Source organism: Diplodia seriata, assembly GCF_021436955.1.
Source record: "Diplodia seriata strain FDS-637 chromosome Unknown scaffold_1, whole genome shotgun sequence".
In the NCBI taxonomy this organism is placed as follows: domain Eukaryota; kingdom Fungi; phylum Ascomycota; class Dothideomycetes; order Botryosphaeriales; family Botryosphaeriaceae; genus Diplodia; species Diplodia seriata.
This window is the reverse complement of record NW_027117308.1, coordinates 2,659,294-2,673,347: the sequence shown is the minus strand read 5'-3', so window position 1 is coordinate 2,673,347 and position 14,054 is coordinate 2,659,294. Positions and strand designations below refer to the sequence as shown.

The following is a 14,054-nucleotide window of genomic DNA, read 5'->3' as shown; positions in this document are numbered from 1 at the left end:
AGCTAAAAAGACAGTCTACGGATACGACTGGGCTCCGTCGCCCAACGGCCTCTCCTTTGGCCCATAGTACCCTGGTAGCCCACGTCATGGCAGGTGACAAGAAATTGACCCTCCCGCAGATTGTGCATTGTAATTATGGGTAGTCGAATGCAAGATCCGGACGTAAATGTAAGCTTTAAATGTACACATTTACATCTACATTTTAGATTCAACTGCCCGGATAATAGTGGAACATCTCTACTAGGCAGATGCGGGACGGCCAATTTCTTTTGTCACCCGCTGTGACGTGTCTTACCTTATACGACACTGCGGCCAGTACGGTCGCGTCTTTTTTTTCCCCCCCTTTTCCTGGAACTATGCACTGACATGAATCGTTCGAAAAACGGTTCGCAAGGTATGTCAATTCGTGTGGCATGAACGATGTGTCTATCTAGAATTCCTAACCAACGGTGTTATGGTGAGCTCAATCACTCAATGCTTCCATTGTCCGGAAATGCCAATGCTCGCCCAAGTGCTTGCTTGCAATACTTAAAAGGAATGGTGTTTGTAATGGTCTTTGAAGGCGCGCTAATTGCGATCAAAGGGTGCCAAATCAAGGCTCCCGTTTCCCCGGTCATCGATCTGTACTCTAGCCCAACCAATCCTTTCAAAGCGATTATGTTAATTCTCATTATTGTTTCCTTTTATGCTCCCAATATGCCCTCCATGAATGCCTCTTGTTCCGTGGGGAGCCTCTAGATTTTACAAGCGCCTTTTTTTTTTTTTTTTTTGGTGTGTGAAGTATTGAGGAACCATCCCAAAATTTCTTTTGCGATTGCTGCTTTTCTCAACAAGCGTCCTTCTTGACGAAGTGTGCATAAATGACGAACTTGCGGTCGCCGCGGATGCGCAGCGCGACGCCGTGATAGACGCCGGCGTGCCAGAGGGCCATCCTCAGGCGTGGTTTGTTCTGAGAAGTCGTGTCCCTGAAGGCGTCTCTGTGGAAGTGGACGTTGTGAGTGGCCCGATCTACACTGAAAGTCGAGAAGGCGAATTGGTGGAGTCTCTGTGGGAGAGTTGGAGATGGTTAGTTGGGGAGTCACGATACTATGGGGGATTGGTTCTTTTCGTTAGTGGAGTGCTCACCTCCCAGCTGATGTCACCGCGGAGGTGGCGCGTACGTGGAATGGTACTCGTGGCTGTGGTGGTGAGAGTTGTGCTGTCCCAGGTGCGTAGCTCGACACCGACGATGCAGCGGGCTGCGTTGTAGCTGTTGTTGCCATCCATGATTGCGAGGTTCGACGATGCTGAGAATAGATGGAGACGGTGGGTGGATACTCGGATAAAACGTGTCGAGGTAGTGAGAGTGTTGGAGAAGGAGCAAGAAGGGTGTTTGGGCATCGGTGATGGGAAGAGAAGGAAGGCATGACTGGACAATAGCGCGGTTGAATAGTGAAGGTTCGGCCAAGTGGTATTGTGGAGCGGCGATTCTCTGACTTTGTAGCCAAGAAGCGACCGTACAATACAAGGGCCCGCAGGTGAAGCATTAACACTATCTTGAGGATGACGAACAATTGGATGGTCTACACTGGAGTTGAAAGTGAATTGGAAGTTTGAGATAGCATTCGTACACTTCATAGGAATGAAGCGCGAGAACGCTCCAACGAGAGCATCCCAGGATCGCTACTAGGACCCCAGAGCCTTGATGTCCAGCACCCTGGGATCCGAATTAGCGCGGTGAGGACGTAAAGGTGTACAAACAAACATATGTTGTGGAACACGCAGTAAATGATATCAAACGAATTATACCCATTATTAAGGCAGTTTCTAGAAGATCATAGCCTTGGTGTAAGACGAACCGAAAAAGCTCACTATCACAAAACGCAGAAACGCCACCCCATCTGAAGCCCCATGCGCGTATGCATACATTATCAAACCCTCCTCTACTGATTCTTCTTGTTCACATTGAACTGACTCTCCCTCGCCGCCGCTAACGCATCGAACGAAAACAGCGTGATGATATACAGCGCGAGGAACCGCACAATAGTGTCGAACAAGCCGCCGCGCCGTTGCGTAAGGTTCCAAGTCCAGTCACCCGTCGTCGACGACGCACCGCCACTACCACCGGCGCCCAGCACGTGTCCCTTCGACTGGAAAGCCGCGCTCGCGCGCGCACCGCCCTTGGCGGCGTCAGCCGCGGCTTTGGTCACGGCGGCGCGCAGGGCGGCCGGGTTGGCGCCGCGAATGGTCTCGGTGACGGAGCCGCTCTTGAGGACGAGGAAGGTGGGCATACTAAGATCACTCTTTGTCAGCCCCGCACTCCAACAGTTGCTCGGCGAAGAAGAAGAAAAGAAGAGAAGGGGAGCTTACGCGGAAACACCGTACTTCCCGGCGACACCCTGTTGGGCGTCGACGTCGACCTTGACGAAGGCCAGGCGACCGGGCTTGGCCTCTTGCTGCGCCAACTGCTCGAAGACGGGTGCGATCGTTTTGCACGGCCCACACCAGTCGGCGTAGAAGTCCGCTATGACGTATGTGTTGGATGAGAGGATGCTGTTCCACTGCGGCGTGCCGCTGATGTGCGTGATCTTCGACATGGCGGTGGTGGTAGGCGACGTAGCAGGGCGGACGTATACCGAGACGATCGTGGGGCCGGGTGTGGTGATTGTCAGTGGTCAGTGGGAGTGTTAGTCTGGCAGAGTATTGTGCGGCGAATGAAATCCTTCCAGCTGGCGGAGGTTAGGCAGCTGTTGCGGAAACGAGGTGAAGTTGGGGGAAGGAAGGCGCAAGCTGGCTGGAGCTCGCCGCACCGCCTCAGCCCTACGCCGAGACCCTCGAGCCTCGAGCGACGATCTGTCTCCCCCACCTTCTCAACCGAAAGTCATGTTCAAAATATGCCCCGTAAACTATATTGTATTTGCTGGACATTAACATCGTACTTGCAAAGCTATTCGCTTGACAGAATAAGAAGAAGAAAAAGGCGCATTGAAATAGGCAGAAGCTGTGACCGTTGAACTCCGTGACATGTGTATCCTTCCTCATAAACAACCAGCACACCCCTGACCACCCAGCAAAGAACTTTTCATGCTCTTTTTAAACGATTCTGTGATCACCACCTCTCACCATAGCCTTTGCCTCGAGAAGCCCGTAATCCAGGCCTCAACATCACTGCTCTCCTCCAGGACCACCTCCTCCCTTCGTACTGCAGCCATCCCACTGCCTCTCCTCTCGCTCCAGCTTCTTCGCCGCCGCCGACCTCTGTCCCGCCGCCCACGCTCATTGTGCGTACCGTCACCATCAGAGAAAGTCGGCGGCGGTGGCGCATCACCCCTCGCAACATCACTCGCCGTATCCAACAATCCCGCAAACGACGCCTCCACCATCTGCCCCTCAGGAGCCCCACCGCCTCCATCGTCTCTCATAGACCCAGACCTCGGCTCCTGCCTCCTTGAATACGGGCGCCTCGACCTCGATCTCAAATCTCCCTCCAACCTTGGTGCTCTGATTACGGTCGATACACCCGGGGGCAACCTCGAACTGGGTGGCGGTACGATACGACCAGCCACCTCGGATCTGCCGCGAGGGACGAGGTCGAGCGAGTCGACGCCTTCGCAGAGCTGATCGATGAGGTCGGGTCCTTCTGGGGGGTAGATAGGACTAGTATTCACTCTTCCCCTCGCAACTTCTCTCGGCGTTGCTCTTTGGTAAGAGGGTGCAGCAAGGTGAGGCGGCGGCGGCGGCATTGGCGGGTGTGGTGGCCGGAACAACAACGGCGGGGACGGCGGCACATCAGGTGAACGCAAAAGCGATCTCATTCCGTCACGAACACGAGCGTGACCGCCTCCTTCCCTTCGTCCGCCAAACTCGTCTGCATCGCTTTCATACTCAACGTATGAATAAGGAAACGTTTCTCGCTCGCTACGAGGAACACACTGGCAGATGTGGAGGGAAGGGTACAGCCAGTGCTTGCGACTGCAGCTGCAACTGCCACCCGCTGAGTGAGAAGGGGTAGTGCGGCGACGGACAAATATGAGCTGCCGCCTGCGCCCAGAGTCCAAAGGGGGCTGGTGATGTGTCTGGGAGGCGTGATGGCAGTCTGGATGCTCGCTGTAGGGGATCAGACGCCGGCGCGTGCGGGCCCATCGGCGGTGATGATTCGGAATAGGGTGATAGTGGTGTGCAGAAGAACCCAAATCGGGTATAGGTAAGTAGTTCCGGCGGTGAGGAGTTATCGGCATGATATCGAGGCGATGGCCTTAGGAGAGAATCCCGAGTAACAAGGATTGAAAGAGCAGAAAGCAGGTCCAGAAGAGCATACAGAGAGTTCAAGGAAGCAGGAGATATCCAGCAAAAAAACCTACCGGATATCGCACCTATTTCTACCTGCTGCGGCTTACTGAGTGCGCAGAAGGGATTCCTATTCCTATCCATGTGCTTGTGTTCTCAGTCCGAGTGTTTGTGGTGAGAATGCACATAAGAATTGCCTAGTTTTTCATCCGGCAAATGCTTGTCCTTTTCCCTCACACCGCGCGTGGAGGTAGTAAAGCGGCATAAAGTCAGTTCGCTTAGGAAGCAAACCTGCGGTTAGCCGAAATAGGAAATACGCAAGGACCGCATCTCAAGCATGAAGGCCTCCAATCAATCTTCCGGAAATTATCGGCGAGACACAGCCGGACATTCCGCTGCTCTGTGTATGCCGACGCAAAGCTTTGTCGATTTCCCTGGTGCACGAGCGTTCTTGGTCGTACCCACTCCCAACAACGCATTCTCACCATATTCGGTCCGAAGACGATGATCAGGAGAGTGAAGGGAAACGAAGAAGAAAGGTATGTCGCATTCCGGGGTATAACGAACCAAATTAAACAGATACAAGCAAACTAAAGTCCAAGGGATGGCCGTCATCATCGTGTCACCCGCTCCACGATCCGGAGCGTACTGATGGAAAAAGTCAGCAACCATGCCACTAATGCTAGTAGTAAAACAGCAGTTAATGCTTTCTGCTGGTTGCACACGCTGGATTGAAAGCATGTTCGGACTTCAGGGTCGTCGGCGCGCTCGCTGTTGTCCACACACGCCCAACTTGAGTCTGTTAATGATTGAAAAGCCTGAATCCCGTTAATTCTGTTGCATTTGAAACGAATGCGGGTTGCCTTACAATACTCAGGTTCGCAGAATCAAAGACAATAAAGAGTAGGTCAAAAAAGATAAGACGCAATTTGGACTTGGGGTTCCGCAAGCCAAGCGGTTGGGCCGTATACTCATCATAGGTGATGTAGCAAAGGTAAACAATAGCAATCACGTCGACGATGATAGCCATGTAGGTTGACGAACCAGCGTCACAGTCGCTGCGGTTGGTAAGGTGGAAGATGCGGCCTGAAATGCCAAGGGCTGCGGCCGAAAAGGTGAGGACGGTAAGGCGAATGACGAGCGGGATATAGGGATTCCGCATGAGAATACGCTGCACGATGTTAGCGATCTGAAACACGAAGGAAGATAGTCATGCAACGGCGGCGTCACACAAGTCCCGAATAGGACGAAGCGAGGAAACATGCGAAACATCACGGGTGTTTGGGTCGCAGTTCGGCCCGGGGAAAGTCTCACATGGAACTTGCGGAGGCGGCTCTTCCGCTTTGCATGGCTAAACAACCAGAAGCCGGGTTGCTTTTCCGTATCAGGCTCCATCGCTTCGTCCGGCTCCCACGGCGAGTCTAGGTCGTTGAAGTTGTCTCGGATCCATTCCGGCGAGGCCACCTCACGGTGAGCGGACGAGTGGGGCGGATCGGGATATTTGGAAGCAAGAGCAAATGCGCGCCAGCGCGATGCTATCTCGACCGGGGAGGCGTTGGGAATCGGCGGGGCGGCTTCGCGAGCATGATCGAAGCGGCGGCCAGCGGCAGCACCGGGACGAGGAGAGGGATGCGAGTTGTGTGAGGCAGGGCGAACGGTCTGGGGCGTCTTTGGCAGCAACAGCGGTGTCACCTGGGTGTCGAGGCGAAGCTCATCGGAAGAGTCGTTGTGGGTAGATCGCACCCAAGCTGAGCGGGTGAAAGTGAGCACACGAGCGTGATAGAGATGGAGGTGCACGGGGGCTTACGAGGAACCGTTCGGGGCGTCTCATGGTCGGCGGCCATAGCTTGGGCGACCGGCGGAGTGGAGGGATCGGGCGCGAGGGCGAGGTGAGCGAGCGTTGAGGATTTGAGCAGCGTTTTGGAGGGAAGGCCTCCAGCTGCCGGCGGGTGAGAAAATACCGGCCTTGGGGGAGGCTGAGGATCTCCAATTACAGGCGGCTGGTGGCCGGAGCTGGGAGGATGTTGCCTGTGCAGATCGCGTCCGGGAGATTGCCTTGTCGCAGGGGCCATGCATGACGTTTAGACACCGCCGACTCGCAACGCCTGAGGCTCGCAGCTCCATGGCAAGCGAGAACGCTGCCTTTGCGCGCATCCACTGCTGAGCCTGCAAAAACTAATCCGCGTCCTGCTGCCCCGCCCGACACTGCACCCCCCGCTCGCCTGCTCCCGTCAACGCCAAGTCCAACGGCCTCGGCCCGCCACGATGCGGTTATTCCTCCTTCCAATTTCCACGCGCCGCGCTCTCATCTACTGCGAGCGCCGCTCCGCTGCGGCTGGCGAGAACCCGTCGCTGCTCGACAAGGCCACAAACAAGGCAAACCAGACATGGGCCGACTGGGAGAAGATGTCAATCGAGGTGCCGTGGTACAAAGGCGGCTGGAAGAAGACCGTCACCGTCCAAGGCAATCGCGTCCTGCGCCGGATCCCGTACCAGGAATGGGGACTCAAGACGATACCTGCGCTGAGCACCAGGCGCCGCGACGCCGAACTCGAGGGCACCGAAGTGGTTGAGGTGAAGTTCCCGGGCCTGTTCCTAAAGCCCGAGCGGGTGTCGCCGATTCTGCAGCAGCTAGCGAAGGAGCGGCAGTCGCTGCACCGCAAACGCTTGTGGTGGAGCATCGTCGGCATGCCGATATCTGCACCGTTCGCGCTGATACCAATGTATGTGGACAATGCGCGCTGAGCGCAAAGGATCAAGCTAACTGACCCGCCCCCTACAGAATACCGAACATCCCCTTCTTCTACCTCGTCTTCCGCGCATACTCCCACTGGAAGGCATTGTCCGGCTCGAAGCACCTCGAGTTCCTGCTCAAGAATGATCTGTTCAAGCCGAAGCCATCCCACGAGCTCGATGAACTGTACGCTGCAGGCCTCATCCACCCTTCCAGACAGCAGTCGCGCGATTCATCACCGCCTTCGAGAGAGCAGGCCGAGGCGGTTGCCGAGATTGTCAGGCGTCAAACAAATAATGAGACGGAAGACGTTATGGTCCTGCAGAAATGGAATGGCAAGCTGTTGGCTGAGCGATTTCATCTCCCAGAGATGGAGGTCGAAATCGAACGAGCGGTTGAGCAAGTCGAGAACTCCATAAAGGCGAAAGAAGAGCTTCACGAGGAAAAGCGGGAAATCGAAAAGGAAACGGCATACCCGGGAGACCCGAAGAAACCGACGAAATAATGCTGGTTGTTCCGGTGTTGCGGCGTCCGCGCAGGCGCAGGCGAGTATCAAACGCAATGTACGATTGATGTTGTAAGTGGGGATGTTTCTGTGCATATGTACGACTAGTCACGACCCCATGTTCCACTAAATATCAGGAAAGATCATATACATTCTATATCGTCATTACATCATTACAGGGTGGTTATACATAAGACATGAACATGACACATGAGGTTTAGAAGGTGGTGTTACCACCGTCGACCGAGACCGAGTTACCGGCCATCCAGCCGCTTTCTTCAGTGGCCAACTGGATGACCATCTTGGCGACATCTTCCGGAAGTTTGGCAAGCGCTGTCTGCGCCTCCTGGGTCTCCAACCAGTCCTCCGGCATCGACATCTTGGTATCTACACGCTGTCAGTCCGTGTTGCGTTCTAGAGCCCGTCGAGGGTAGTGCTTACAGCCGGGGCAGATGGCGTTCACGTGGATGTCGTGGTTGCGGAGTTCGTGGGAAACGCTTTGGGTCAAGTCGGTGACCAGGGAGTGCTTTGAGGGGGAATCGCCCGCTAAGGAACGTAAGTATTTGTATCAAGCCTCGATAATTTAGCCAGAGCTTACTTGATCCGGTCTGAACGCCAGCGATGTTGATGATCCAGCCCCGGTCCATGCTGGGGAGCTGGTCCTGCTTCTTCATCTGGGCACCGGCATACTTGCAGCCAAGGGAGGTGCCGCGGGCGTTGACGGCAAAACTCCTATCCCAGGCATCTTCGGCGATCTCGATGCTGCCATCCTTGGCGGTGACACCAGCGTTGTTGATGAAGCTGTCAATCACATGGTCAGCATGGTCATTCTGGCGACGACGATATTACCCGACGAGCAGCCATGGCAAGAGTGGGAAGAATAATATCGGTGAAGGCGGCCACCTCATACGGAAAGGGTTATGGAAAGAGATGGAAGACTCACATATCAATCCTGCCGAAGTGGCTCACCGCCTCTTTGACCAGCCTCTTCACGCTGTCGGCCCTGGTCACATCCGTCTGGACGAAGACGGCCTTGCCGCCAGCCTTGTTGATTTGCTCGTGGGTGGGCACCTCAGTCTCGTCGCTGCCTTGTCTCCTCTCGTCCAGGTCGGCGCAGACGACTTGGGCGCCCTCGCAGTGGAGAGCAAAGGCAACGGCCTGGCCGATACCGGTGGTGGAGCCAGTGACGACGGCAGTCTTGCCAGCAAGACGAGCGAAAGACATGATGACGGGAGATGGGGGTGATGTGCTTTAGGGTTGGTGCTGATCTTGATCCAGTCGAAGATACGCAACGAGTCGCAAGAAGCTCTGCTTCTAAAGATAGGTGAAGATGGTGGATAAGGGAGAAACGATGGGTGTGGTGATAGGAGAAGAAGTAGTTCTGAGTAGTCTCACCGCAAGTTGGAGTCTGTACCTGCAGGAAGAATTGGAGCTAACCATGAGTGCTGCGAGCACCCCATTTATACGGAAGACTGAATCACTGCTGGGCAAGTGCAAGTCGAGGCGGGGTGGAACAGACGCTGGCGTCAAGAGCTATGGCAAGCATGGCATGGACTTTGCGCGCGGCGCCGCTCCCGCGAACGGCACGAAACATCGACACGGTTGTGGGCTTGGCCCCTTCTCAGCGCCAGTTGGATCCACGAAAGCGCTTGCGTTGCAGAGAGTCGACGCAGGGACAGACACCGAGTGGGATGGCAGCATCCGGACTCACCGGTGGAGACAGTCCCCACGGACGTGAGCGTCTAGAACGGCGCTCTCCGCTGACACGACGTGTACGGATGAAGAACGGACCCACTGCCAGCTTGGTGGGCGCTGGCACCAGTTCCGTGGTGGGATGGCATGAGCTGTGGGGCAGCCGGCGCTCAGCGCGGGCGGTGCAAGCCCCGACGGCGAGGCGTGAGTGGCAGGCGGGCTGTGGCTCGAGGCGCTGGCCGAAAGGGGCACGCGCAACGGTCGGTATGCCGGAACGGATGCAAGATCACCGCAAATCGGTTCTTCCCGAGTGCGGGGGACAACGCAGGGCCCGGCCAGCGAAACAGAAACACTCCGCACCTCATGACCAGCCAGTCACCGGCCACCGCGCGCCTGCTGTTTCAGCACCTCGCGCCTGCCAGGCGCCCAGTGTCTGTCCTGACCTGCTCGAATCGCCAGCAGCGTGCCGTCAGTGGCTGAGGCGGCGCCCCTTAGAGCCTGGCGGCTAAGGGCCCACTCCTTCCATCCCGCCGCCACGCGGGGCGGCAGCTCGCCGTCCGCCAGGGGAACACGGCAGCTAAACTGGTTTGCATCCTGTCCATTTGCTCATAGCACCTCGAAGCTAAATGTACACTTCATCATGCTAAGTCCGTGACTGCCATCAGGCGCCTCACTCCTGACGCGCCCGCTCCGTGCTCCAGCCTCGCCGCCGCCACTGCCCGGTTTCCATCCTGCCCCGCCATCTTTTTTTGGCTCGCGCGCGCGACTTCTTCGCTACACCACCGTCATAGCCGGCTCAGACGTCAATGCCGTCAACAGTCACGCCCTTGTTCCATTCGTACTGCATGACACGCGCGACTTCAATAGCCGAGTCGTGCGACACCATGGCGCCGACGAGATACAGGCTGGCATCCAAGCCGGTCGTAATGCCGCCGCTCGTGATGACGCGAAGGCCACCGAGGCGCATGCTCGACCGGCGCACGATGCTCTCGCGGCGGCGGCCCTCCTTCCAAGCGTTGCTGCCCTTGCGCGCAATGCTCTTGCGCCGGCCGTCCGGGCGCTTCCTGAGAATGAAAGGGTTCTCGTCCTCGTTCTCGCCCAGTTCGAAGCGCGCGTTGTTGACCACGTAGCGCTCCTCCATGACGTTTGTCTGCTCAAGGTCGCCCTGCTGCGCCGCCTTCTGGCAGATGAGCTCGAACTTTGTGTAGTAGTCGGGATGGGTGGTCGCCGACAGCCCCTGCAGCACGCCGGCCTGGGCGAGAAGCAACGAGCCCGTGCACACCGACATGAGGGTGCGCTCTTTGGTCAGGTCCGTCTTCTGCAGCTCTGCGAAGGCCTTGATGAGCTTCATGGGCTCCTCGGTCTTGTCAAGGACGTTGTCGGTGCCGCCGCCCGGGACGATGAGCACATCGAACTCGTTTAGGTCTTCGTGGGCATCTTCAAAGTCCATGTGCGCACGGAAGGATGCGCCCTGCTCGGAGACTGTGTTCTCCGTGGCCGAGACGAACCTGATGTTGAAGGCTTTGCCGGCTATTGTGAGGCGATGTCTCGTTAGCAAGCACACGTGAGGAAGGAAGGTAACGGATTGCGGCTCAAAAGCATGTCTGGTTCGACGTTCCCGGGTTTGCCTCGATTGGCGTCAGCTTCGACTTACCAGGGTCGCTAGCATTGTGCCTGGCCGTGTGGAGAACCTCGACGGGACCGGCAACGTCCAACGTGTCAAAACCAGGGTGGAGGGCGAAGAGAACCTGGATCGGAGGCGTCGGCCCACCGCTGGTCTCTGCAATTGCACTCATCTCGACGGCTTACAGCTGGTGCACTTGGGGGAATTGGTGTTCTGAACTCTGTATGCGTCTGCAAAACCTCGGGCGAGGGGAAAGGAAGGCGACAGTTGTCCAGAGACGGGTGCGGGGTTTTGTGGCATGTCAGCGCTGCAGCAGGGCAGCCGTTGCCTGTCTGGGGACAGCCTGAATGGTGGAAGCAGCTCAGCTGAGCACCTGATGAGCTACCCCGCCTTCTCCTGTTAGCGCCCGTCTATCCCCCACACGCTAGCCGTTGATCTGCAGCACCGAAATGCCCATACACTTCGTAATGCTCCTTCTATGTTTGTGCTGTGCATGCTCCGGCAATTGCTGCTTCATCTCGCTACATTTTCGTACGCTGCCATCTGCGCAAGACTGCCAATCAAGGCTACACATGCGCATGAAGCAATTGGCCCATCAACAGACATGTGGCTGCAGCTAGAGAGCAGCACAGCATTAGTGCTCATGTCCCGCTGCAGGTAATCTCCCGAAACCATCTCTGCTTCGGGCATACGCCGCCACATTTGTCCGCCTCTCAGACTTACTGTCTATGTCCCGACAGCAAATTCAGCGACACCCATAAGCATGGTTCAATATCATTGTAAACAGACATGAATAACCCATTTCTCTTGTCGTTTGTTATAGTGTCTCCAATCCCCACGTCTTTGCAGACTTAACGCCACCGCAATCAATAAAAATAAGCGTACATCCACAGTATCCCATCTCCATCGACAAACGGTAGCATGTGATTGAACGTGCATTCGTTGACCTTCATCAGGCCGTGGCTTTCTATTCCAAAAGAAAAGGCCACACGGTATTGCCAGCGGTCTCGGTGTAATTTCACAAATACGAAGTTTTCGAGGTCCTGTTGGTAGCGATCAATCAATATCGTAGCAGTAGGATGTGCTGGAAGATGACGTAGAGGCTTCTTACTTCTCGGCTGGGCATGGTGTGTTTTTCGAGGTGGTCAAGTCTGCAAGTCATAGCTGGGTTCTCGGCATCGAATAGAAACACTGCAAAGGAAGTCCGGACATTTTCATTTGCGTTAGCGCCGCCTGGGTGGTCTCCGTGTAAGTCATTCTCGTCTGTTTCGTCTATAGCTGTATCGTCTGTATGGTGTCCGTTCACGTCGTCCTCGTTCATGGCGGCCCCGTTGATGTCGGCTCCGCTTACGTCGGCCCCGTCTGTAACCACTCGGTTCATATCGGCTGCGTCTATGTCGGTTCGACTGCCCATTGTGTTTGCTGTAAAGGATAGATTGCCTGTAACTCAGTGATGAACGGATCGATGCGAATGTGTAGAATGTTCAATCGCGGCTGGTATGCGAAGAAAGTTGAGGGTAGCAGCAAGAGGCGCAAGGTCTTCTTTCCACATTGGGTGGCGCCATCGAAACTTCTGTCTCGATCAAGGCCGTTACTTCTTGTAGCAGGCTCGACACTGAAGCCCCATTTAGTTGTGGATCTTGCATCTGAGCCCTTTGTTCGTAGAGCGCTCCTGACTTCAGGGATTATTGGCACCCAAGGGTAAAGCTATGTCAAAAGCATCTTATGAGAGAGACATAAGTGAGTGTAGAGATTTCATAAGCTGAATTCGCAAGCCCTGGTGGAATTTCCGGAAATTGCATAAGCAACAGGGAGAACATCCAAGGAAAGTTGCTGATAATTCAGCGTTGTGGCAGACTTCCAGCCTAATCCTCCACCTTGAGAACCGCTCTGCCTTGCAGCTTCCCCGCAATGACGAGGTCGATGTATTTGTCAAGCTCACTTAGTTTTCCCTTCGTCAAAATCGGATGCACAAGTCCCCTTGCCGTGAAGTCAAGCATCTCTTCAACCTCCTTCAGCGTGCCAGTCACACTTCCCACAATGTTGAGCTACAACAGTTAGCCATGTCCCGCACCTTGACTCGTCAAGAGTCGAGAGGGGCAGGTCCAGAATAACTTACTTTCCTCATGGCAACAACTGTAGGCGGAGCGCCAGCTACAATCGTTCGATCCTTGGGGAAGCCTACAGCCACCATCGTTCCACCAGGGCGCAGTAGGTATGGGGCAACGTCATAGCTCTGCTTGGTAGGTGCGAACACAATCGCACCGTGCGCTGTTACCAGAACCGTCAGCATCAACGCCGAATTGAACAACAGAAGGAGTTCCATGGAAGCCAGTACCTCCATAAGTCGTGATCTTGGTGACTTCGGCAGCCAGATCTTCGCACTTGGACGCGTCGATGTAAGCCTCTGCGCCCAACTTCTTGCATAACTCCTCCTTCTCCGGGCCCACGTCGACGGCAATACTACGCATACCCATGACCCTGGCGTACTGCACCCCGAGCTGCAAGCAGTCAGCGAACAACCCCACAACCAAGGAAAAAGGGAAAAACGATGCACTCACATGGCCCAACCCACCACCAGCCCCCAGATGCACGATCCACTGCCCCGGACGGACCCCGCTTCGCTTACACGCCACATAAGCCGTCACACCTCCACACATGAGCGGGCCGGCCTCCTCGTCCGCGACGGCATCAGGCAGCCGCGTCGCGTACCGGGCGTCCGTCGCGACGTAGCGCTGAAAGGTGCCGGGGGTCGTCAGGCCAGAGTTGAGCTGGGCCGGGCAGTGCAGCTCGTCTTTGCCGTTCGTGCAGAACTCGCAGCGGCCGCACACGCTGGCGCACCACTTGATGCCCGCGCGCTCGCCGACGCGCCACAGCTGCGCCGCCTCGACGTCGGGCGCCGCGGCCGCGACCGTGCCCGCGCCCTCGTGCCCGCACACGCCGTTGGCCTTCTCCCGGACGAGCGTCCCGCTGTCGAACTCGGGCCAGTAGTCGCGCAGGAAGCCGATGTCCGAGTGGCAGAGCCCCGTCCAGTTGATCTTGACGAGGATCTGGCCCGGCTTGAGCTCCGGCACTGCGATCTCCTTGATGGGCGCGCTCAGCCCGTCACGAACGGCGGCTTTCTGCGTGGCGGGGAGCGTTGTTGCTGTTGGTGGCGGCTGCTCCTTCTCTTTCTGGCCGCCGGGGCTTCCGGAGATGAGATCCTTGAGGGCTTGAGCCATGATTGGCGGTGT

The 14,054-nt window shown here is 56.2% G+C and overlaps 5 protein-coding genes across 5 annotated transcripts; 1 reads left to right on the top strand and 4 right to left on the bottom strand.

Moving 5' to 3' along the window:
* Positions 1 to 1,922: 1,922 nt before the first annotated feature.
* On the bottom strand, positions 1,923 to 2,576 carry SLS55_000782 (uncharacterized protein; the record flags this gene model as incomplete). Its single annotated transcript, XM_066772290.1, has 2 exons — positions 1,923 to 2,271; positions 2,350 to 2,576. The coding sequence occupies 2 exons, from the start codon at positions 2,574 to 2,576 to the stop codon at positions 1,923 to 1,925; spliced, it is 576 nt and encodes a 191-aa protein (XP_066637569.1).
* A 3,955-nt stretch (positions 2,577 to 6,531) lies between these two features.
* SLS55_000781 (uncharacterized protein) lies at positions 6,532 to 7,505 on the top strand (the record flags this gene model as incomplete). Its single annotated transcript, XM_066772289.1, has 2 exons — positions 6,532 to 6,989; positions 7,049 to 7,505. 2 exons carry the CDS (start codon positions 6,532 to 6,534, stop codon positions 7,503 to 7,505), a joined length of 915 nt encoding a protein of 304 aa, XP_066637568.1.
* A 217-nt stretch (positions 7,506 to 7,722) lies between these two features.
* Positions 7,723 to 8,729, bottom strand: SLS55_000780 (uncharacterized protein; the record flags this gene model as incomplete). The annotated part of the gene is made up of 4 exons (XM_066772288.1): positions 7,723 to 7,892; positions 7,947 to 8,051; positions 8,104 to 8,306; positions 8,449 to 8,729. The coding sequence occupies 4 exons, from the start codon at positions 8,727 to 8,729 to the stop codon at positions 7,723 to 7,725; spliced, it is 759 nt and encodes a 252-aa protein (XP_066637567.1).
* A 1,264-nt stretch (positions 8,730 to 9,993) lies between these two features.
* SLS55_000779 (uncharacterized protein) lies at positions 9,994 to 10,993 on the bottom strand (the record flags this gene model as incomplete). The annotated part of the gene is made up of 2 exons (XM_066772287.1): positions 9,994 to 10,727; positions 10,852 to 10,993. 2 exons carry the CDS (start codon positions 10,991 to 10,993, stop codon positions 9,994 to 9,996), a joined length of 876 nt encoding a protein of 291 aa, XP_066637566.1.
* Positions 10,994 to 12,686: 1,693 nt separating this feature from the next.
* SLS55_000778 (uncharacterized protein) lies at positions 12,687 to 14,042 on the bottom strand (the record flags this gene model as incomplete). Its single annotated transcript, XM_066772286.1, has 4 exons — positions 12,687 to 12,869; positions 12,941 to 13,092; positions 13,160 to 13,322; positions 13,383 to 14,042. The coding sequence occupies 4 exons, from the start codon at positions 14,040 to 14,042 to the stop codon at positions 12,687 to 12,689; spliced, it is 1,158 nt and encodes a 385-aa protein (XP_066637565.1).
* Between the last annotated feature and the right edge of the window lie 12 nt (positions 14,043 to 14,054).